This window comes from Pan troglodytes, chromosome 18, assembly GCF_028858775.2.
Source record: "Pan troglodytes isolate AG18354 chromosome 18, NHGRI_mPanTro3-v2.0_pri, whole genome shotgun sequence".
Lineage (NCBI taxonomy): Eukaryota > Metazoa > Chordata > Mammalia > Primates > Hominidae > Pan > Pan troglodytes.
This window is the reverse complement of record NC_072416.2, coordinates 70,954,572-70,978,934: the sequence shown is the minus strand read 5'-3', so window position 1 is coordinate 70,978,934 and position 24,363 is coordinate 70,954,572. Positions and strand designations below refer to the sequence as shown.

The window sequence follows — 24,363 nt, the reverse complement described above, 5'->3', positions numbered from 1 at the left end:
AATGGGGTACCCCTGTCACAAGTCCCAAAGAGGGGTCAAGAAAATATCCTGCATCAGTTTTATTATAGATCCGGCTGCTCACAGTGGCTCATGCCTGTAATCCCAGCACTTTAGGAGGCCAAGATAGGAGGATCACTTGAGCCCAGGAGTTTGAGACCAGCCTGAGCAACATGGCGAGACCTCAGCTCTACAAAAAATACAAAAATTAGCCAGGTGCAGTGGTGCGCACGTGTAGTTCCAGCTACTTGGGAGGCTGAGGTGGGAGAATCATTTGGGCCCGGGAGGTTGAGGCTGCAGTGAGCCATGATGGCACCATTGCACTACAGCCTAGGCAACTGGGTGATACCCTGTCTCAAAAAAAATAAAAAATTTAAAAAAAAAATAGACCCACAAATTCTTTGACACTCCTTTCAAAAACTGGAGCTAATTCCTCTCTCTATAGTATGGGCTGTGTTTAGTGAATCATTTCTTTTTTTTTTTTTTTTTTTGAGACAGAGTCTCGCTCTGTCACCCAGGCTTGAGTGCAGTGGCGCGATCTCGGCTCACTGCAAGCTCTACCTCCCAGGTTGACGCCATTCTCCTGCCTCAGCCTCCCCAGCAGCTGGGACTATAGGTGCCCGCCACCACGCCCAGCTAATTTTTTGTATTTTTAGTAGAGACAGGGTTTCACTGTGTTAGCCAGGATGGTCTCGATCTCCTGACCTTGTGATCTGCCCGCCTCAGCCTCCCAAAGTGCTGGGATTACAGGCTTGAGCCACCACACCTGGCCTGTGACTCATTTCTTAATAAGTAAAAAGTGGTAAAAGTAAAGGTGACTTATAAAGCTTGGTTATAAAAGACACTGAGGCCTCTGTGCACGTGCATGCATGTGTGTATACGTGTGTCTCATCACTGGGGAAACTAGCCACTATGTTGTGAAGACACCTAGGAAGCCCTATGGAAAGATCCACAGAAGAGGGAACTGAGGCCTCCTACCAGCAGCTGGTGAGGAACTGAGGCCATGTGAGTGAACCGTGTTGAAAGTGAATCTTCCAGCCCTACTCAGGCCTTCAGATGACTAAAATCTCATGAAACCCAAGCGAGGACCATCCCTCCAGCTAAACTGCTCCTAGATTTCTGGCCCACAAAAACTATATAATTATAAAGTATTAACCATTTTAAGTCCTAACTTTTGAGGCAATTTGTTACAGAGCCAACAGATAACTAATTCATCTATCTATCTATCTATCTATCTATCTATCTATCTATCTATCTACCTACCTACCTACCTACCTACCTACCTTTTGTTTTTGGTACCAGGTACATTATTACCTTTTTTCAAAGATTATTAACTTTAAGTTTCATCCCAAACTTAATTTCCTCACTCAAACCATACTAGCTTTTCTATGTCAACAGAACTCACTTTTGGAAAGATGCCTCAAAATTTAAGTACTACAAACTGGTACTCTTTTAGACTCTACTGGAAATATCCTCTTAAGGGTATAGTACATTAAGATCCTGCATATGCTGTAATTTATCAGATGGTGGTAGGAAAAGTAGGGGCATCAGAGCCAACCACTGTGCAGTATAACTGCACATAAAAGAAAGGTTCAACTTTCATTCTAGAAAAAAATATACAGTAGCCCCCCTGCCACCTGTGGTCTTGCTTTCCAAGGTTTTAGTTATCTGCAGTCAATCATGGCCTGAAAATAGGTAAGTAAAGTACAAGATATTTTGAGAGAGAGAACATTCACTAACTTTTATTACAGCATATTGCTATAATTATACTATTTTATAATTAAATATTGTTAATCTCTTACTTTGCCTAATTTATCAATTAAACTTTACCATAGGTATGTGTATACAGGAAAACACATAGTATATATAGAGTTCAGTACTATCTGCAATTTCAGTCGTCCACTAAGGATCTTGGAACACAATCCCAGTGGATAAGGGGGGACTACCATAATGAAGAACTAGGGTTCAACCACAATCAGATAAGAAGCATGTTACTGTTCCAAGTTTTTGTTTTTTTAACTATTATAGTGATAGATGGGTTGTGTTCCTCAAATTCATCTTAAAATATTTTTCTCAGAAGAGTCAAAAATCCTAGATTTAAACCCCACTAAATTCACCAATATACAAATTTGACAGGTATACTCATCAACGTCAAGTCATATATGATAATGATTACTTACTCTCAACATTTTTGAGCTATCCAGAAGTTCACAGACTTTACCAGGAGCTTGAAAAAATAATTTACTAAAGCATGATCCAGTCAAGATTCTGGCAAAGGTATAAAATAATGCTAGTAAGTTAGCAAAATACAAGTGCAAAATGAGCAAAAATAAAAAGAGAAGATATTTTTAAAGTGTTCCCTTACCCCTGACCTCTTGGCTTTTGTTGTTGTTTGGTTGGTGTTAACTACGTTAGTTAATTGGCTTAAAACTAGCTTTTGATAAAATACTTTTAAAAAGCTGACGGCAGATAAGAGGTACAAATGATCACCTTAAAAGTAGTTAACATACAAAGCCACTGATAAATTCTTACCACCATAAAATCGAATCATACAGCCGAGGTCAGGATTTGTAGCCTCCTCCTGTATGCGCACAGGATCATCAAATCCCAGCCTGGATAAGTAATCATAAACGATCTGAAGAGGTCGTTCAGTAGGTTCCAGTCTCCTGATTACACAATTCAAAAAAATATATATATTTGGTAAGTAATAAAAATGGTTCACTTAATTTTTTAGTATTTTTATTTTTATTTGTATAAATTTCAGGGGTACAAGTGCTATTCTGTCACATGAATATACTGCTTAGTAGTGAAGTCTGGGCTTTTAGTGTAATCCTCACCTGAATCATGTATATTGTATTCATTAAGTAATTTCTCATCCTTCACTCCCACCCCACCCTCACACCCTTCTGCTTTTCCAATGTCTATTACCCCACACTCTATTACTTAGCTACCACTTGTAAGAGAGAACAGGTAGTATTTGACTTTCTCTTTCTGAGTTATTTCACTGAAGATAATGACTTCCAGGTCCATCCATGTTGCTGCATTAAGACATGACTTCATTCCTTTTTCATGGCTGAGCAGTAACTCAACATACAAAATCTGCTCTTGATTTTTATTCCTAGGTCAAGTTTTTCTTTAATATTCTATGATACAACTAATCTAAACAAGTGTTTTTTTAAGTTTTTGGTGTCAGGACCCCTTTATACTTTGGGGATCACAAAGAGCTTTTGTTTACATGTGTTATATCTATTGATATTTACCAAATTAGAAATTAAAATTGAGAATTTCCATTTATTAATTCACCTTAAAATAACTCCCTAAAGATCATTCTACTACATGGTCCTAATTGAAAGCTAAGGTAAAACCAGAATGTCCTGCAATCACTTGTGGCCTCTGGTGACACTGTATTTTAAATTACAGACTTAAAATACTGAAAAATATTTTTAAAAAAAAAACAAAAGTGATGAATGTGTATTTTGATAGAAGGGGCTATAATAGTCATAATAGCAAGACAGCTCTTTTATAATGCTTTTACCAGAAACCAAACAGTTATAAATACAGTGGCTAAACGTATAGGCTCCAACAGTCAACTGCCTGGGTTCAAGTCTTAGTCCTGCCACTTACCAACTGCATGCCCCAGTATATTTACTCTCGCTGTTTTAAATCCTCATCAGTATCATGGGAATAGCAACAATACCTAACTCATAAGATGTTTAAATTTATTTATTTACTTTCAACAAGATACTATATAGTATGAAAAGTGCTTAGCAAAATATCTCACATGTAGTAAGTGTTCAGTAAGATACTGACAATTATTATTCTAAAAAATTTTAAGATTGGAATCAATTTTAGTTAGAATAAAAATAGAGTATTTCTCCCATCTCAAACAACAACCAAAAGCAAGCACAGGAAAGTCCGTATGTGTTCAAAAGGTCTGAAAGAACATTTAAAGAACCTGTTCAGAAAACTTAAGAATAGCCGGGCGCAGTGGCTCACGCCTGTAATCCCAGCACTTCAGGAGGCTGAGGCGGGCGGATCACGAGGTCAGGAGATGGCTAACATGGTGAAACCCCATCTCTACTAAAAATACAAAAAAATTAGCCAGGCGTGGTGGCGGGCACCTGCAGTCCCAGCTACTCGGGAGGCTGAGGCAGGAGAATGGCATGAACCTGGGAGAAGAGCTTGCAGTGAGCCGAGATGGTGCCACCGCACTCCAGCCTGGGCGACAGAGTGAGACTCTGTCTCAAAAAAAAAAAAAAAAAAAAAAAAACTTAATAATTATAGTATTAATAACTATAAGAAACATGATGCATTTCCCATCATGACAAAAACATATGAATGATGTCTGCACTTTGTAGTTTAAGAACTAGAAAATGCTGTTGGCAACAAGCTGAACATAAACAACTACAAAGCTGAACATAAACAACTGTAACAAAATGATAATTTAGGAACAGAAATCATACTGATGTACAAAAAAGACAAAAATAAAACAACCACCTGGCCTCTCCTGACTGCTCAGTTCAGTATTTTAGCTTCCAGAAACTATCACATAAACTCAGAATGAACTGCTACATGGGGAATGATCAAAGAAAAAAAAGCCTGTAACGACCAATAAAGATTGAATTAAAGAGAAATGGGAAATAAACTTTTCAGATTATGTAGACATCAATTACAATTAATCCCTAGCCAAACAAAACCAAAATTTACAAAACTCATTGTCTATGACAATGTTAGGCATTTTCCCAGCACAATGGTGCAATTCTTCTGAGAGAAAGACACGTTTTAAGGGGGACTTTTAATAAACTGCATCCTGGAGAGAGGTCAACTAACCATATAATATGAATAAACTGATGGAGGATTAACTTGAAGACAAGGAGAGTAAGGATATAAAGAGACAGATCTTCAAATGTTGAGACGGATTGGACTTAACTCTGTACTGCTCCAAAGAATGGGACTCAGAACAATGAGAAGGTGCATAGGTAGATTTAAGCTAAACATGAGGAAGAATTTTAACGATTAGAGATGCTCAACCATGAAATGAACTGCCTCTCAGAACTGTTCAGAGAGACCTGGAGAGCCATCTGTCACAGACATTTTAGAAGAAACACCTGTAAGAATCAAACGGGGCCAGATGATCTTCAGGGCATTTCAGAAATCAAGGGTCTATGAGGTATCTAAGGCACCTTCCTAATATAATACAAATTCTACCTGACCCCTACAGTTCAGCGTATTTAAACACTATAATTCCATATAAGGATCACGTATTCAGGACCAACAAACAATTATACTTTCAGGCTAAATCTCGAGTGCTCAATTTTTCTATTTCTCTCTAGAAAACTGAAAGAAATGGAAGCATCCTAATTCTGACATATTTTACACAACCAAATTTCCTGGCCTAAAAATGCTCTGTAGATTTTGGAAACCCTCCTTACACGTCTTTTTTTTCTTTTTCTTTTTCTTTTTTTTGAGCCGAAGTCTCGCTCTGTTGCCCAGGCTGGAGTGCAGTGGTGCGATCTTGGCTCACTGCAACCCCTGCCTCCCGGGTTCAAGCAATTCTTCTGCCTCAGCCTCCCGAGTAGCTGGGACTACAGGCCCACGCCACCATGCCCAGCCAATTTTTGCATTTTTAGTAGGGACAGGGTTTTATCATATTGGCCAGGCTGCTCTCAAACCCCTGACCTCGTGATCTGCCCGCCTTGGCCTCCCAAAGTGCTGGGATTACAGGCATGAGCCACCACACCCGGACCTCCTTATACATATCTACCGTAAGAAAGTATTTTCTTTCTTCTAAGTAAACAAGTAATATTTCAAGAAGTACAAAAACAAGTAAAATGAAGGACTAATTCCATTTACTCATTAAACTCTTCTGCTGAAAAAAGTAGACAGTATTGGGGAGGGAAATGCTATAATGTGCTTACAGTTCAATTTTGTGTTTCAAAGTTCCAAAAGTTTAAGAGTCTGGTAATTAGTTATTTGTTAAATCTCTCACCAATCAAAGGGAAATTATATACTGCAAAACAGGTGTGAGAGAAAGTAATACTGGCAACAAAAAGTTCTATTCAGCATTTGAACTATTTCTACTACTGCTTTAAGGAGACAATAGTTTTGGAGTAACAGTTTTGGTTTGCTTCAAATGCTTGTAAGACCTACTATAGTCCATGTAAATTTGAATATATATGCATATGGTAATTTCTCTCCAAACCAGCCAACGGACATAGCAATGCTGTTAACAGCAGATTATACTGCTTAGCCAAGAGTAGTATCATTCTGTATTAGTTATTCTAAGCAGTCCCTATAGTTAAGATATATGTAAGAAGAGTAAATTTCATTCCAAGTATCATTTCACAAGAGTTTTAGTTAATAGTGGGGGGGCCAAACCATACACTATTAAAATCAAACACATGGAATCAAAGGCCCTAACAAAGTATAGTACCATGTTCTACATCAAATTCAGATTAAAACTCAATCCTTGACTGCCTATAAAGGTAAAATCTGCAAATGTTAAAATCAATAATATAGATAATAATACAAATAGAAACAATAGGGATACTTCAACAAATGTTTATTTCATACCTGACACTATGCTGAAAATGTTTAATTATTACAAAACTATGTCTATTTTGCAAATAAGAAAAATGAGATTCAGAGTCACACAATTAGTACATAATGACATCAGGGTAGGAACCTGTGTCGGTTTCATAAAACCTAGGTTCTTTTTAGGAAAACCAAATTATTTTATATATAGTTAAAATAAATTAAGCAGAAGAGAGCTCAAACCACTTTATGTGTTAACTTATTCACACCAAGAAACCTAAAAAAGCTATGTTTTAAAATTACCATTATTTCATTAAGTCCAATATATCATGATTTAAAAGATACACCATTTTTTACGCACCACTGCTGAATAATAAAGAATACAGCTGGTCTTTGTCCCTGGTTCCTGGAAGGAGACTCTAATCCTTAGCATTTCCTGAATAATAGGAGTGTCTTTGTTATTCATGACCCCCTTGGATCACCCCCCAGTTTATGCTAAGAGATGAGAAGACTCAGGACAGCGGCTGGTCACCAGAAAAGACCAACCACCATGTGATTAGAGGGTTGGGGCTCTGAGCCACCCTGACCTGGGTGGGGTAGCACAGGGGGCTGGAGACTGAGTTGAATCATGAGGTCAAAGATTCAACCAATCATGCCTTCATAATGATTCCCCAATAAAAACACTGTACTGAACACCAGTGGAGTTTCCTAGCTGATGAACTGTTCGATATGGTAGGAGGGTGACAGGCCTTGATTCCACTGTGAGAGGGTACAAAGTTCTGTATTTGGGACTCTTCTAGACCTCACCCTATGTGTCTCTTCAGTTGGCTGGTGCTGATTTGCATCAAGCTAAAACTGTAATTGTAAGTATAGCACCTTCCTCAGTTCTGCCAAGTTCTTCCTTGCAGACAGTTGGTCAGAAGTGCAGCTGGAGTCTGAAGGGCAGTCTTGCTGGGGCCTTGCCCTTTAACTTGTGAATTCTGCACTAACTCTGGCAGTCAGTGACAGACCTGTATTACAGCAAGCCAGCTGGTGTGAGAATAACCATTAAGAAAAATCGGCAGGGCACAGTGGCTCACACCTGTAATACGAGCACTTTGGGAAGCAGCAGTGGGTGAATCACCAGGTCAAAGCCTTTCTTTAAGGTGTCCACGCCGCCCCTAAACCTGCCCTGAGAAACATCGCCCATTATCTCTCCATACCACCTCCAAACATTTTTGCCATCCCAATACTCCACCACTGTTTTGTTTTGTGTTTCTTATTAATATAAAAAGACAGGAATGTCAAGCCTCTGAGCCCAAGACTGCCTGTACACATCCAGATGGCCTGAGGCAACTGAAGAACCACAAGAGAAGTGAAAATGGCCGGCTCCTGCCTTAACTGATGACATTACCTTGTGAAATTCCTTCTCCTGGACAATGAGTCTCAGAAGCTCCTCCACCGAGCATCTTGTAACCCCCAACCCTGCCCGCAAGAGCAGGTTGACTGTAATTTTCCACTACCTACCCAAATCCTATAAAACTGCCCCACCCCATCTCCCTTTGCTGATTCCTTTTTCCGACTCAGCCCGCCTGCACCCATGTGATTAAAAAGCTTTATTGCTCACACAAAGCCTGTTTGGTGGTCTCTTCACACGGATGTCCCTGACAAAGAGATCAAGACCATCCTGGCCAACATGGTGAAACCCCGTCTCTACTAAAAATACAAAAATTAGCTGCGCCTGGTGTTGCGCGCCTGTAGTCCCAGCTACTCGGGAGGCTGAGGCATGAGAATCACTTGAACCCAGGAAGCGGATGTTGCAGTGAGCTGAGATTGTGCCACCACACTCCAGCTTGGGCAACAGAATGAGACTCCATCTCAGAAACAAACAAACAAAAAAATCTAGCCAGATGCAGTAGCGTGCCCCTGTAGTCCCAGCTACTCAGGAGGCTGAGACAGAAGAATCACTTGAGCCCAGGAGGTCAAGGTTGTAGTGTGTTATGACAGGGCCTGTGAATAGCCACAGTACTTCGGCCTGGACAACATAGCATGATCCAATCTCTATTTTTTTAAAAAAAGAAAAATAAATTTTAAAAAATTCTGCCAATTAAACTATAACCTACCATCAACTCTAATATATATGCTGATTTCAGAAGTTTTAAAATGGATAAAAAATGTTTCAAAATAAAGAAAATTATTTACCTATATTCCAATTTTGTAACATATAATGCATTCTTTTAAAATTTTTAAATAGCACAAAAACATGTAGGAAAAAAAACTCCCTTTCCCCTATTCAGTGGTAATCAGTTCAGTATGTATCCTAAAACAGGATGTTTCATTCCACCTTTATAATTTCAAAATATGGCAAACAAAATTTTAGTGACTCAGCAAATGGGAATCAGAACTCAGCATCCCAAATCCCAAGGGTGCTATTTTCTGCTATACACACCCTATTGGTTCTAAACTAATTTTAAAAGATAGCTACTGACTATTTAGAAATCTTAGTTTCTCTTCTCATCTGGTTAATGAAAAAATAAAAATTAAAAAAAAAGAAAAACAGTTGGTTATTTTGATGACTAAGAATAAAAGTATATGACCATCAGCCAAAGGGCAATCCATTTTATCACAAATGATCTTAACAACTTTTCAGACAGGAGGCAATGATTACACTAAGCTTCACTAGTGAGTCATTTTTATCACTCGAAACAGTTCAATAGAAAAGACAAGCCAAATATTTTAATTGTAAGTAGCAGCAGATTGAGAGACAAGACCAATCTATCACCAGCCAGCTGCAGGAATGTGCATTCAACCTGAACCCTCTGAGTCTGTTTTCACTGACGGAAATGGCCTCAGTGATTCCTAATGGGGAAGTTTCTGACTTTTGGGGCAGGAAAATCCTTGGCTGTACAAGGTTGTCCCACACACATTTTTCTTTTTCTTTTTTTTCTGAGACAGGATCTCTCTGTCGCCCAGGCTGGAATGCAGTGGTGCAATCTTGGCTCACTGCAACCTCCGCCTCCCAGGCTCAAGCGATTCTCCTACCTCAGCATCCCAAGAAGTGCACGCACTGGAACCACAGGTGTGCACCACCATGCCTGTCTAATTTTTTATATTAATATTTTTGGTAGCGACGGGGCTTCACCATGTTGCCCAGGCTGATCTAGAACTCCTGAGCCCAAGCAATCCTCCTGCCTTGGCCTCCCAAAGTGCTAGGATTACAGACTTGAGCCACTGCACTTGGCACACACACATTTCAATAAGTCTCTCTGGCCCTTGCCACCTAAATTCTGTAACTCTTCCCAGCAGTTATGACAACCAAAAAACCCTGTCCCCACACTTATTTCCAAATGGCAAGGTGGGAGGGTTACAGGGTAGATTTAGTTTCACCACCAGATGATCTCTCTAAGGTTTCCTCAAGTGCTAAAATTCTATAAATTAGTAATTCTTGAGTTATAGTCAAGTGATAACTCATGGTTAAAAAAAACATAAAGTAGTAATGAATAACTCAGAGAAAACGTGGGGTAATTTTAATCCCAGTAATCCCATTTCCAGGACCTAGCCTAGGGAAATCAGCAATGTGACAATACATGGGCAATGGTTTAGTCAATGCAACACCAATTCTAAGACTTGCATGATTTCAGACAACTGAAATAGGTAATATTTATTGAGCACTTGTTAGGTGCCAGACATCAATCTAAGTACTTTATTGCTATCTGAAGTACAGCACATCTCTTAGGAGCTTAATTGAAATGTACATTCTCAGGCTCCACCTAAACCTACTGAATCAGAATCTGTACTTGAACAAGCCCCACAGGTGGACAGTTTAAGCAGCACTACAAATATTAATTCATTTAATCTTCATATCATTTATAATTTAATCCTCATGACAACTCAACAATGTAAATATTATCATCTTCCATTTTACAGATTACTACACTGAAGCACAGAGCATTATATATCCTGCATAGTAACTGTCGAAGCCAGGATTTGAACCCATACACTCATTCCAGAATCCAATCTCTAAACCATTGCTGCATATTATGTCTCAATTTATAGTATATCCATACAGAGGAATATTCTGTAACTATTAAAACTGGTGTCTAAAGAATTTCTAATGACACCATGAAATTAAGATGATCCAGCCGGGCACGGTGGCTCATGCCTGTAATCCCAGCGCTTTGGGAGGCCGAGGCAGGCAGATCACCTGAGGTCAGGAATTTGAGACCAGGCTGCCCAATACGGAGAAACCCCGTCTCTACTAAAAATACAGAAAATTAGCCAAGTGTGGTGGCTCATGCCTGTAATCCCAGCAACTCAGGAGGCTGAGGCAGGAGAATTGCTTGAACCCAGGAGGCAGAGGTTGCAGTGAGCCGAGATCGCATCACTGCACTCCAGCCTGGGCAACAAGAGTGAAACTCCGTCTCAAAAAAAAAAAAAAGAAATTAAGATGATCCACTAAGTAGACAGGAGACAGGATACAAAACTGAATATGATGTGAGCCCAAATACATAAATATTTAAAAGTATGTGGGATTGAAAAAAGATCTGGGTAAAAATAATGTTACTATGGGGAGGCAATACAGAAGACAGACGTAGTGTAAGAATGCCAGGATTCAAACTCCAGCTCTACCACTTAGTAGCCGATTGCACTTAGATGAGATGCTTAACCCTGTGACACCTTATTTTCTTCATTTATAAAATGGGGACAGTGTCTACCTCACAAGATGGTTGTGAGGATTAAATGAGGTAATTTACATAAAGCATAAGCATTGATTATCATTTCTCTTTATGCTTTTTCATTTTCCAAAATTTCTTCGGTGAACATACTTCAGTAATCAGCAAAAAGTTCCTTAAAAAGATAATGCCTTAGATTGTCAACTATCTGACAAAGGGCTTTTACGCAGAAAATACTCCCTTGATTAGATAATGTAAAACTGATCATAAACAAGTAACAGCTGAGTAACAGATCTAAAAACAATCTTGAAATAAGCATGATTAAATAGCGAAACTGAGGAAGTGTCGCTGCTGCGCCAGTTCCTGTCACAGCTGGCCTTTACTCAGAAAGAAGTCCATCATCTACCTTGAATGATTCAGGCATTCCAACTGCAGGGCAGTACCTGCCTGTCCTTGAGCAGGTTACTGAATGTCTCTCAAGGCCTCAATCTTCCTCATCTAAAAGCAACGATACTACCTCCCTTGGAGTTATTGTGAGGATTTAATGAGAAAATGTGCATAAAGCACTAAGCATACCAACACATGAAAGCACTTAATGTTAGCTGAAATCTACCATCATCATCATCCTTAGCTGGATAAAAGTTATTAAGCTCCTACTCCAGCAATGAAAATATATTCATTCTTTGAAACCACAGTTCAATAGTGCTTTCATTATTTTCTAATCAATTATACCTTCAAAGGGCTATTTCATTATAAATGATGAAGGCTACAGGGCACATAAGTAAACAAACACATAAGTAAATAAACTATCACATTCGGATTCTTAACTAATTACACAACTACTAATAGCAAGCCATTCCAGTGGGGTTTTCTTCGTATTTCTAATATCTTTGTATACATAAACATTACTATACAAATGAATACATCATATACTTAAATAAGTTAATCAATCACTACCAGATATAATATAGGTCAAGGCTTTCCACCTGATAAAATTAGATCAGAATCAGTGTTAAGACTTAGAAAAGCCTAAGGATCACCCAGTCTGATCCTTTCGTTTTACAAATGGATTTAGCAAATGTAGTAAACTGGTGAACAAGGAAAACATTCAAATGCTAATCTACTTTTTCAGGAATTAGTCCAAATCCTAAAAGGAACACATAGTAGATCTCAGTTTAGACTTTAAAAATGACATCAAATTTTAGCTCAGCTAAAGGTGTTACTATTATTACCACACTTTTAAGGTGTAAGTGGGAGCTTCCTTTTCACTTTCAACAGTATTAAATCCACAGCTTTGAATTCTGTTTCAAGACGCTTTTTCAATGATAGGAAATGCGGAAAGGAGAAAAATCATGGTCAGGCATTTAAAGACCTCTTATTTGACAACTAATTCAAAGAACTAACAGTGATTTTCTTTAAAAAGCTGAATCAAAGAGTTCACATGCATAGTATAAGACTATTATAAAAATATTTTCTTCACATTTGCATAAAAATTTTTTAACACACAAATGGCTTTTAAACCCATGAAAATATGCTCATTAAGAGAAATGAAAATTAAAATAACAAAACAACAAAATTCCTCTCACATTTGCAGAAATCTAAGTCACTTGGCCTAGAAAAAGATTTGTCGTTGGAATGCTGACTTTATGATTCTCTAATTTTAAAACTTTTAACAATCATTTCTATTTACGAGCAAGTCTGAGCTCATTCATGTGTATGTGTCTCTATTTATACATAAAATTTAATACTAACATATTTTTGAGAAAGTAAGGAGAAAATAGATATACTTTCATATTTCTGATGGAAATATAACCTCTATGAAGAAGAATTTGACAGTAACTATGAAAATTAAAAATACTAATATCCTTTGACCCAGCAGTTCCACTTCTAGGAGTTTATCATACAGACTCTCACATACGAGAGATACCACAGGTACATGGATACTCACTGCAGCACTTCTTGTAGTAGCAAAAAACTGGTAACAACTTGAATGTCCATTAATAGAAGACTGGCTAAAATTATAGTAGACTCAAAATTGAACACTACTGCAGCCATTAAATAAACGACAACTATATAAATTTTAACATGGAAAGATCTCTAAAAGATACTAAGTCAATAATGTGTTGCATACAGCACCATGAGTTTTAAAATTTATAATATATGTAGAGACACATACTCACGCATGGGCACATACATGCTTATAATTTAACAGAATATTCCTAGCGTGCATAAGAAGCTGATAATAACTATCAAGAACAGGCCTGGGTAGCTGGGGAATGAGGGACAGAAAAGTACTTCTCACTCTATACCCTTTTAAAAATTTCATTCTATTTACACTTTTCAAAAAAAAAACAACAACTTTTCTTTTCTTTTTTTTTTTTTTTGAGACAGAATCTTGCTGTCACCCAGGCTGGAGTGCAGTGGCATCATCTCGGCTCACCGCAACCTTGGTCTCCCAGGTTCAAGAGATTCTCATATCTCAGCCTCCTGACTAGCTGGGATTACAGGTGCGCACTACCATGCCTGGCTAATTTTTATATTTTTAGTAGCAGCAGGGTTTCGCCATGTTGACCAGGCTGGTCTCGAACTCCTGACCTCAAGTGATACACCCACCTCAGCCTCCCCAAGTGCTGGGATTATAGGCATGAGCCACCGCGCCCAGCCAAAAAAATTTAACTTTTAAAATACTTATTTTTAAATTTAGATATCTGACCTATGGTGTATTCCAAATCAAAGAACTCTCAAATTTTCCCTGGTCAATAGTTTTTAAATTCAAGATTCATAAAGTCAGCCTTCCAAGGACAAATCTTGAAGCCCAGTGAGTCCGTAATCAACATCAGTTCCGGCAGAATTAAAATCCTAAAGTCCAGCTCTAAGCAGAAACACGTTATTATTTATATTACGGTAGAATTAGAGTGGTAAAACTGAGACCTCACCTGACCAGGTCTCCATGAAGCTGTAAATAAAGACTTTCTCTTCCCTCTCCAGCACATATTTCTGATGCTGGTGTCTCTACAGTGCAAAGGACGAGATGTAAGTCAGAGGAAGAGGAGGAGGAGGAAGAGGAAGAGGAGGTGGTGGTGGTTGTAGTGGCAGTGGTAGTGTCTGCTCCATAAAGGTAAACACAGCCTCTCTTTACATCTTCTCTTAGCCAGTCTCTTTCTCGAGAACCAAACCTACTTCTCCTATTCAAACAATTTCTGCTCCCATTGCGTTTCATATTTCTCTAAAAAATATCAAGAGAAAGAAATCGTTAGCTAGAACATCTGACTGAATTAGACATTTCAGTCCTCACCCCACCTCTCTCTACTTTATATTCCCCAACATTCTGCTCAAGTATCCCCTCTTTTTGTGGAGCACTTCACACCTGTCATGCTCATTCGTAATAACTCAGATAACTTAATTTTCTTTACTGCTGTCTGTGTTTCCATCCATCATCTTCGTTGACCCTCTCTTTTTCTTGTGTTTTCAGAAACGTGTCAAGAATAACAAAACAGCGGGTTGCAGTGGCTCAGGCCTGTAATCCCAGCACTTTGGGAGGCCAAGGTAAGAGGACTGCTTGAGGCCAGGAGTTCAAGACTAGCCTAGGTAAGATGGCAACATCCCATCTCTACAAAAGAAATTTTTTTTTATATATTAGCCAGGCATGGTGGCACACGCCTGTAGTCCCAGCTACTTGAGGGTGGAGAACAGACTGAGTTGGAGAACAGATTGAACCCGGGAGATTGAGGTTGCAGTGAGCCGTGATTGTGCCACTGCAACCCTATCTGGGTAACAGAGCGAGACCTTGTCTCTCAAAAATAGAAATTTTAATATTTTGCCTGGGCACAGTGGCTCACATGTGTAATCCCAGCACTTTGGGAGGCCAAGGCTGGCGGATCACCTGAGGTCAGGAATTCGAGACCAGCCTGGCCAGCATGGTGAAACCCTATCTCTACTAAAAAATACAAAAAAATTAGCCAGCTGTGGTGGCACACGCCTGTAATCCTAGCTACCTGGGAGGCTGAGGTGTGAAGATTGCTTGAACCTGGGAGGCAGAGGTTTCAGTGAGCCAAGACAGCGCCACTGCACTCCAGCCTGGGTGACAGAGCAAGACTCCATCTCAAAAAAAAAGAAACTTTAGGCTGGGCAAGGTGGCTCACACCTGTAATCCCAACACTTTAGGAGGCCCAGGTGAGGGATCATTTGAGGTCAAGAATTCGAGACCAGCTTGGCCAACATGGTAAAGCCCCGTCTCCACTAAAAATGCAAAAAAAAAAAAAAAAAAAAAAAAAAAAAAAAATTAGCCGAGTGTGGTGGCACGTGCCTGTAATCCCAGCTACTTGGGAGGCTGAGGTAGGAGAATCACTTGAACCCAGGAGGCAGAGATTGCAGTGAGCCGAGATTGTGCCACTGCACTCCAGTCTGGGCAACAGAGACTCTGTCTCAAAAAAAAAAAAAAAAAAAAACTTTTATCTATAAACCATACACAGTATTGTCTTATGTAATTTAAACTTCATCTAATCCTTAACAATACTTATGTTTCACCCTGTAATTTTATTTAGTTCAATACTGCTTTAGAGATACAACTGTGTTAATATACCCAGTTCATTCATTTGAATAATATTCCCTTATACAAATACACCAAACTTTATCCACTCTCCTGTTGACAGCATTTAGTTTGCTTCCAATTTTTCACTGCTAGAAACAATCCAGCAATAAACATTTTTGTACACGTCTCCTTATGAAAATGTGTGTTTCTCTAGGGTCCTAACCCTTTGCTTTACATCCCAAATAAGCCAAGTGTAGTATCAACACAATACTGCACAAATATACTTTCCATTCCTGCCCTGTTTCAAAAAAAATTAATGTCGCATTTGATAATTTAGGTATGTGAAATTCATATATTGCAAAGTTATCTCAAAGCAAAAACAATTTCTACAGGTAATATAACAAGTTTCTAAAGATCAGCATTTGCCTGCTCTATTTTTATGCTGGGCTATTTCTGTTCTTTTTGATAAAAAAGAAATTTCCACTGACATTTCTGCAGCCATACCTCTCCAGCTTCGTTCCCTACTACTGCCCTTTACTCCATGTTTCAATCACCTCCAACTACTTGCAGCTCTCCAAACACACCAAGTACACCACAATTCTGTGGCCTGTCTGAAATGTCCTTCTCCACCTCATCCATATGACAAGTTATTCTTCAAAATCCTACTTAGGCATCACCTTCTCTATGGAGCCTTCCATATCTCCTATCCTCATTCTCCCTAGACAGAATTAATGACTACCAGACATTTTTACTAGACAGAATTAATGAATTATCTAGACAGAATTAAGAACTTCTTCACCTTGAGTACACCTCTAATACTACATCGATGACGATGGGTTTTATTTATTTATTTGATATTTCTTCCTCTTCTCCATTTCTAGCATGTTAACACCTGGGTGACACAGAAGTGTTTGTAGAACTCAGCTGACATCACAGAAACCTATTCCCAATCTGTACCTTAGTCCAATTAGCTCTGGCAAGAAGCTGAACAAACTTGGGGGGAAAAATTCCCATTTCTATGGAGAATCCTATATCTTTGCAGCAGCTGCAAAGTGAATGGGAGTAAATAAAATACTTTCAGTAGTATTCCTCATTGGAAAATAGAAATACCTATAAATACAGCAAATACTATTTTTATAATTACTAAGATTAAATATTTGAGGGTAATACATTTCTAAAGATGTCAGAGAAAGAGGAATGAAAAGTTAGCAGGTATTTCTATGTGGGAAAAAAGAAAAACAAGAGTAAGAATGGCTTTATTGTTTAAATTTAGAACTCAGGAAAACTGATCATTTTGCAGATCTTGGGGATTTAGGCATTGCTATTCAAAACCATGAGGATTATTGAATCTAACTTTAGAGAAGTAGGATAAATCCCTGCTACAAGTGAGAACTAGTTTTCTCATCAAATGCATTTTCTCAAAGCTGAACATCTCAGAATGAAAGGGCTTTTAAGGGCTTACTGCATAAACATAGGGACCATCGTATTTGTACTACTAAGTAATTTTAACCACTGAATAGTCAAATACTGCTAATAGTTAAAAATTTAGTAGGTAAATACTGTTAAATTTTAAATACTCCTCATTTTTTAATCTTTGGGAAAGATTAACTGGACCATCTGAAAACAGTATCCCATATAGTATAGCAATATTTATACAAAGCTCCGCATTCTCTACTCAGTGGAGAAAAAAGAGTAAGCAGACACTGTTGCACACAAACAAAAAAGTTGTCTTCAGAAAAACTTTCTAAGGTCAAATAATGGTCCACTGACCTTCTAAATCTTAGAAAAGTCAAGGAAGACCCCAGGAAGTTTTGTTTGTTTTGAGACACGATCTCGCTCTGTCACCCAGCCTGGACTACAGTGGCGTGATCATAGCCCACTGCAGCTTCGAACTCCTGACCTCAAGTGATCCTAAAGCCTCAGCCTTCAGAGTAGCTGGGACTACATGCACATGCCACCACACGCAGCTAATTTTTTGTATGTTTTTAAGAGATGGAGTCTTGCTATGTTGCCCAGGCTGGTCCTGAATTTCTGGACTCAAGCAATCCTCCTGCTTGGGCCTCCCAAAGTGCTGGGATTACAAGCATGAGCCACCACACCAGGCCTGATTTTTCTTCTGTGAGGATTTTTAACAGTCATTTTTAGTGCATATATATTTACCTTAGATTATAAATTCCTTAAGGAACTTTACATTATCAAAACATATATGCGGCCGGGCGCGGTGGCTCACAACTGTAATCCCAGCACTTTGGGAGGCCAAGGCAGGCGGATCACGAGGTCAGGAGTTCGAGACCAGCCTGGCCAACATAGTGAAACCCCGTCTCTACTAAAAATACAAAAACATTAGCTGGGCGTGGTGGTGCACGCCTGAAATCCCAAATACTTGGGAGGCTGAGGCAAGGAAATCACTTGAACCTGGGAGGCGGAGGCCACAGTGAGCCGAGATTGCGCCACTGCAATCCAGCCTGGGTGACAGTGCAAGACTCTATCTCAAAAAAAAAAAAAAAAAAAAACACATGCCTGTAATCCCAGCACTTCAGGAGGCCAAGGAGGGAGGATCACTTGAGGTCAGGGGTTCAAGACCAGCCTGGGCAACATAGTGAAACCGCGTCTCAAAAAAAATTAAAATAAAATAAAGATTAAAACAACAACAACAAAATATACACGCTGTTGGTCATCATTTACCTCAAAGGATCTATCTCCTGTCTACATGATACATTCCGCCCTAAGAAGATAAACTGCTAAGTTACAACTTCAGTATATATCATTCTCTTAAACTTGACCGATGGGCACTTAAAAGGCCTGGATATTAAGCAAAGCAAAGGCTTACAGCAACAATCTAGATGGACTGTTTAGCTGTTATTAGCCACTGCTGAATTGCCTAGTGCTTCCTTCTTCTCAACAATGTCTTGCTCCACTGCTTAACACATCAGTTAACTGCTGGAAAAACCTTCCTAGGAGCCAGGACTGCAGATGACACGGTCCTCTGAGGTGCTTTCAACTTTTAGAATCACCATTCTACTGGAATTGCTAGGTTGAGAAAACTATTTTCCCCTTACTCTTATAGAATTGTTATCACAAATTTATTTGAAAGGGAACACAATGACAATTACCTCTTACATCAAACAAGTATACAAAGAGCGTATTTTAGATTTAAAGATCTTTCTAGCCGGGCGCAGTGGCTCATGCCTGTAATCCCAGCACTTTGGGAGGCTGAGGCGGGCAGGATCACCTGAGGTCAGGAGCTCGAGACCAGCCTGGCCAACGTAGCGAAACCCCGTCTCTATTAAAAATACAGAACAATTACCCGGGGGTGGTGGCACGCATGCCTGTAATCCCAGCTACCCTGGAGGCTGAGGCATGAGAATCGCTTGAACACAGGAGGTGGAGACTGCAGTGAGAGGAGATCACGCCACTGCACTCCAGCGTGGGCTACACAATGAGGCTATGTCTCTAAAAAAAACTTTTTAAATTTTTTTGGCATTAATTGTTTATACATACTTTGCTCAACACCCAAAACTATTCTTGAAAAAAAAAAAAAGAATCTCATGACACACACCGACATTAGTTGTAACTTCATATCTTCTATAAGCTATGGGCCTGGGTGACACAAGGAGACTCCGTCTTAAAAAAAAAAAAAAATCTTTCTAGAAGGCAAAAGTCTTGAGGGTAAGCCATGAATTAAGTACCCACTGCTTCAATTTTACACTTTCGTTTGTTTGTTTTTTTGGAGACAGCATCTCCCTCTGTTGCCCAGGCTGGAGTGCCGTGGCACGATCTCGGCTCACTGCAACCTCCACCGCGCGGGTTCAAGCGATTTTCCTGCCTCAGGCTCCTGAGTAGCTGGGATTACAGATGCACAACACCATGCCCAGCTAATTTTTTTTTTTTTTTTTTTTTTTTTTTTTTTTGAGACGGAGTCTCGCTGTTGCCCAGGCTGCAGTGCAGTGGCACAATCTCGGCTCACTGCAGGCTCCGCCCCCCAGGGTTCATGCCATTCTCCTGCCTCAGCCTCCCGAGTAGCTGGGACTACAGGCGCCCACCACCTCGCCTGGCTAATTTTTTGTATTTTTAGTAGAGACGGGGTTTCACTGTGTTAGCCAGGATGGTCTCGATCTCCTGACCTTGTGATCCACCAGCCTCGGCCTCCCAAAGTGCTGGGATTACAGGCGTGAGCCACCGCGCCCGGCCACGCCCAGCTAATTTTTAAAAATATTTTTAGCAGAGACGGGGTTTCACTATGTTGGCCAGGCTGGTCTTGAACTCTTGGCCTCAAATGATCCACCCGCCTCGGCCTCCCAAAGTGTTGGGATTATAGTAGTGAGCCACTGTGCCCAGCCCAGTTTTATACTTTTAACTCTAAAAGTGTTCCATGAGGGCAATGATCAGTTCAAAGGTGATATACTATTACACATTCACATACAATAATAAGATATACACGGTATAAACAGGGTCTGGTAAAGTAACTCTCCATATTCAGTTAGTTCTGCAAGAATGTGAAATACGGCCGGGTGCGGTGGCTCATGCCTGTAATCCCAGCACTTTGGCAGGCTGAGGCAGGCGGATCACCTGAGGCCAGGACTTCAACACCAGCCTGACCAACATAGAGAAACCCTGTCTCTACTAAAAATACAAAATTAGCCAGGCGTAGTGGCACATGCCTGTAATCCCAGCTACACGAGAGGCTGAGGCAGGAGAATCGCTTGAAGCCGGGAGGCGGTGAGCCAAGATCGTGCCATTGCACTCCAGCATGGGCAAGAAGAGCGAAACTCCACCGCGAAAAAAAAAAACAAAAGACGAAAAAAAAAAACAATGTGAAATACTCTTAGGTAGAAGATGTTTCTGCATTCAAAACTTTAAAACAATATAGACTCATATCTGGGAATACACACGTTATTAAATATTGTGAAAGGGGTGGGGAGGGATGGGATGAGATAGAGAAAGAATATGTCAGCGCTTTAAAAATGTTTTGGGGCTGGGTGCGGTGGCTCATGCCTGTAATCCCAGCACTTTGGGATGCCGAGGAGGGACAGCCTTTGAGCCCAGGAGTTGAAGGCCAGCCTAGGCAACAAGGTGAGACCTCATCTCTACTAAAAAAACAAAACAAAACAAAACAAAAAAAACGTGCCTGTGATCCCAGCTACTCAGGAAGCTAAGGCAGGAGGATCACTTGAGCCATGATCGCGCCACTGCATTCTAGCCTGGGCAAGAGAGAGGCTCTGCCTCAAAAAAATAATAACAATAATAACGTTTTGGGCTGGGTGCAGTGGCTCATGCCTGTAATTCCAGTGCTTTGGGAGCCCAAGGTTAAGAGGATCACTTGAGGCCAGGAGTTTGAGATTAACATAGCAAGACCCCATCTCTACAAAAATAAAAATAAAAATTAGCCAGGCATGTGCCTATAGTCCTAGCTACTTGGGAGGCTGAGGTACTTGAGCTCAGGAGTTTGAACCTGCAGTGAGCTATGATCACACCACTGCACTCCAGCGTGGGCTACACAATGAGGCTATGTCTCTAAAAAAAAATCTTTTTAAATTTTTTTTGGCATTAATTGTTTATACATACTTTGCTAAACACCCAAAACTATTCTTGAAAAAAAAAAAATGAATCTCATGACACACACCGACATTAGCTGTAACTTCATATCTTCTATAAGCTGAGTAAAAAAGTTAATCATTACTAAAAAAAACCATAAACCCCAAATTGTAGGAAACACCTGGAAAATTTACAAACCTATGGTCCAGCAATTCGCTAAATAAATCTGGGGGCACATTTTGAAGGAAATTTTCCAGTATCCCAGGATAGATGGAACTGGATCTAGTCTGGCTAAGTTAGACTGGCTTAATTATATTAGCCTTTTGAAGAATATCTGTATTATTTGACAATAATGTTCATGATTTGGTATTAGGTATAAAAGAGTTACAAAAAAGAATGAAGTTTTGGAAGGGTCTTCGGAGAAAAATGAGTGGGAGATGACTCTTCCCAATTCAGAGTATTCTACTGTAATACTTCTTTTCCAGCATCACTTGGCACAAAATTCAACCACTCAGCTACTTAACAAAACTGTATGAGGCCGGGCGTGGTGGCTCATCCCTGTAATTCCAACACTTCGGGAGGCCAAGGCGGGCGGATCACTGGAGATCAGAAGTTCAAGACCAGCCTGGGAAACATAGCGAAACCCTGTCTCTACTAAAAATACAAAAAATCAGTGGGGTGTGGTGGCGGGCGCCCGTAATCCTAGCTACTCAAGAGGCTGAGGCAGGAGAATCGCTTGAACCCTGGAGGCAGAGGTTGCAGAGATCGAGTCACTGCACTCAGGCTTGGGTGACAGAGTGAGACCCTGTCTCAAAAAATAAATAAAAAGAAAAAAAACTGAGAGGCAGTAGCACAAAAAATGTTTTATATTTTACAGAGTTCTAGTTTATGTTGTTCCATGGATTCACTGGGTTCTATTATTGTTTTTCCGTGTTCCCATCTTTGTGACATCGTACTAACCTTCATAACATGTAAATACTGCTGAACCTCAATCCCAATAAACTACTAAAGTATTTTTAACGTCATACGTTTTGTTTTGCAATGTATTTTTGAAACACATCAAATTTAAATTTTCTTTCCTTTCCATCCTTCTACTGGGCAAGTTTCATATCCTGAATTCCTCATGTACAACTCTAGAAGGAATTCCATTCCACCTGCGGAAGGACACCTAGTTTACGTATTTGACCTACAGAAAAATTTCTCTGCAACTCTTTCAAATGCTAGTAAAAAACTCCACCCAGTCAGCCTCCCACAACCCCTCCCTTTAACCATCTTCTCCTCCCCACTATCGCCACCCTACCTTGTGCATTCCTTCGTAAACTTACTTGTCATCACCTTCGAGGTTCCACTCCCCTCTTGCCTACATCTGTTTTCATATCCTCCCACTCCCCCAATTCCTGCCAAGAAGCCCCGCTAGCTGCCTGTTGCATAACGGCTCCCCCATTCCGTCACCCTCGGCAGTCGGCCCCGCTCCCGGGAGCAGGAATGCCCCTTTCGGCCCGGCCCCTCCTCCCTTCCGCAACACGCCCAGCGAGTCCCCGCGACGCAGCTCCAGCAGGGATTCTCTCTCCAAGCTGGGCGGGTCGTCCTTGCCGGCCGGCACCTCGGGTAGCGAGCCCCGAGGGCAGAGGAGCCGGCTCCACCCGGCCTGGCCCCGAACCCTCCGCGGCGCCGGCCAATCGCCGCTGCCATCCTCCCGCTGGGGTGATGTCTTCAGGTGTCCGGGAGGGGAGAAAGCCCTGCGTACTTCCAGCCCCGCTCCTGTGCCAGGAACCGGCGGCCCTCCGAGCCCTCCGCAGCCGGCCTCCGGGCCCCGAGCGCGGTGAGGCAAGCAGGGGCGGCGAAGGGTCCGGGTGGGCGGCGGCTACCGGCAGCCCGAAGGCGTGGGCCTGCGAGGCGGGCGGCGCGCGGCCAGGGATGGGCAGCAGCGGGGGACCGAGGCGCCGAGGCCTGGACTCGGGCGCGGCGCGGAGGCCTCGGCGTCCCCAGCCGGGTGTGGGGCGGCCGACTGACTGACGCCGGGCGGGGGCCGCCGACTGCCTCAGCCACTGCGCGGGGCGGGGGCGGCAGCGGCCTCTAGACTCCCTCGTTCCCTCCCTAGTCCGCTTGTCCGCTTGCCCGCTCGCCCGCTCGCTCGCTCGCTGGTCCATCCGCCTCCTCACCTTCAGGACCCGGATCCCTCCCGGCCGGCGGCTCGCGGGCGCTTCGGGCGGCTCCGGGGGCTCCAGCGGGCCCGCGGGCCCCGGCTCCACCTCCCCCATCGGCGACCCAGGCTGCACAGAGACGCCCGGCCCGCGCGACGGCGTGCGGAACCTCGGCGGCGCGCGCGAGCAACCGGTGGCCCCGCCCCCCGCGGCCCGCCGGCTCCGCCCCTCCGGCGGCTCGCCGGCTCCGCCCCTCCCGCAGCCCCGCTGGACCTAAGCAGCTGCGGGCGCCGAGTGGCCCGGGCGCCGAGTGGCCCGGGCGCCACCGAGCCGCATCCCGGCCGCGGCCCGCGTGGCGGAACCTGGCACCACCGCAGGGCGCGGGGCCTCCACTGCCCGCCGCCCTAGGCTTGGAGGACTAGAGCTCAAGGAGGGGTATTTGCTGCTTTCCCCGCCCTCTAAAAAACCCGCGGGAGAAAGAAGCAGGTGGCGCCGGCACCTGTCAATTGTGACAAGACGCTGCCCTCCGCCCAGGGTGGCTCTTGTAACTTCCCTCACCTGCCAAGGCGTTGAACGAACTGTTGAGAATACTCACCTTGGCAAGGTCTTTTCTCTTCCTTATCAGAGATACGTGCGACCTTCTTAGGCAAATTCATCCCAACCTCGTACGAAACGTCCGCTCACCTCCCAGCCATGTTTTAATTCCCTTGCCTCCTCCTGGAGCAAAATTATCAGAATTCGGTGCTCTGCTTCAAGCAGTAATATGGCCTGTGACCCGATTTATGATTTATTTGCAAGGCTGATTCAGAAAAAAACTTTTAAAAGTTAACTTCTTTTCTTTTCTTTCTGTTTGTTTTGTTTTTCTTTTCGTTCTCGCAGTGATAGTAGTTTTGTTGCCAATGGGCCAAATTTGGAGTCAGCCAGCCTGATTCCAGATCTCCCCTCTGCCCTTCTTTAGATCTATACCCCT

At 41.8% G+C, this 24,363-nt stretch overlaps 1 protein-coding gene across 7 annotated transcripts in view; it reads right to left on the bottom strand.

Moving 5' to 3' along the window:
• PHLPP2 (PH domain and leucine rich repeat protein phosphatase 2) overlaps positions 1–23,565 on the bottom strand; it is a 78,583-nt gene extending 55,018 nt beyond the window's left edge. For 2 of the 7 annotated variants that reach the window (XM_016930129.4, XM_009431199.5), the window contains exons 1-3: positions 23,412–23,562; positions 14,120–14,409; positions 2,530–2,663 (exon numbers count right to left, since the gene is read on the bottom strand). In XM_016930129.4, the coding sequence (XP_016785618.3) occupies positions 2,530–2,663; positions 14,120–14,409; positions 23,412–23,510 (523 nt within the window). In that variant the 5' untranslated portion in view covers positions 23,511–23,562. The other 5 variants (XM_511230.9, XM_009431195.5, XM_009431194.5 and 2 more) reach the window with 5 other exon arrangements.
• Between the last annotated feature and the right edge of the window lie 798 nt (positions 23,566–24,363).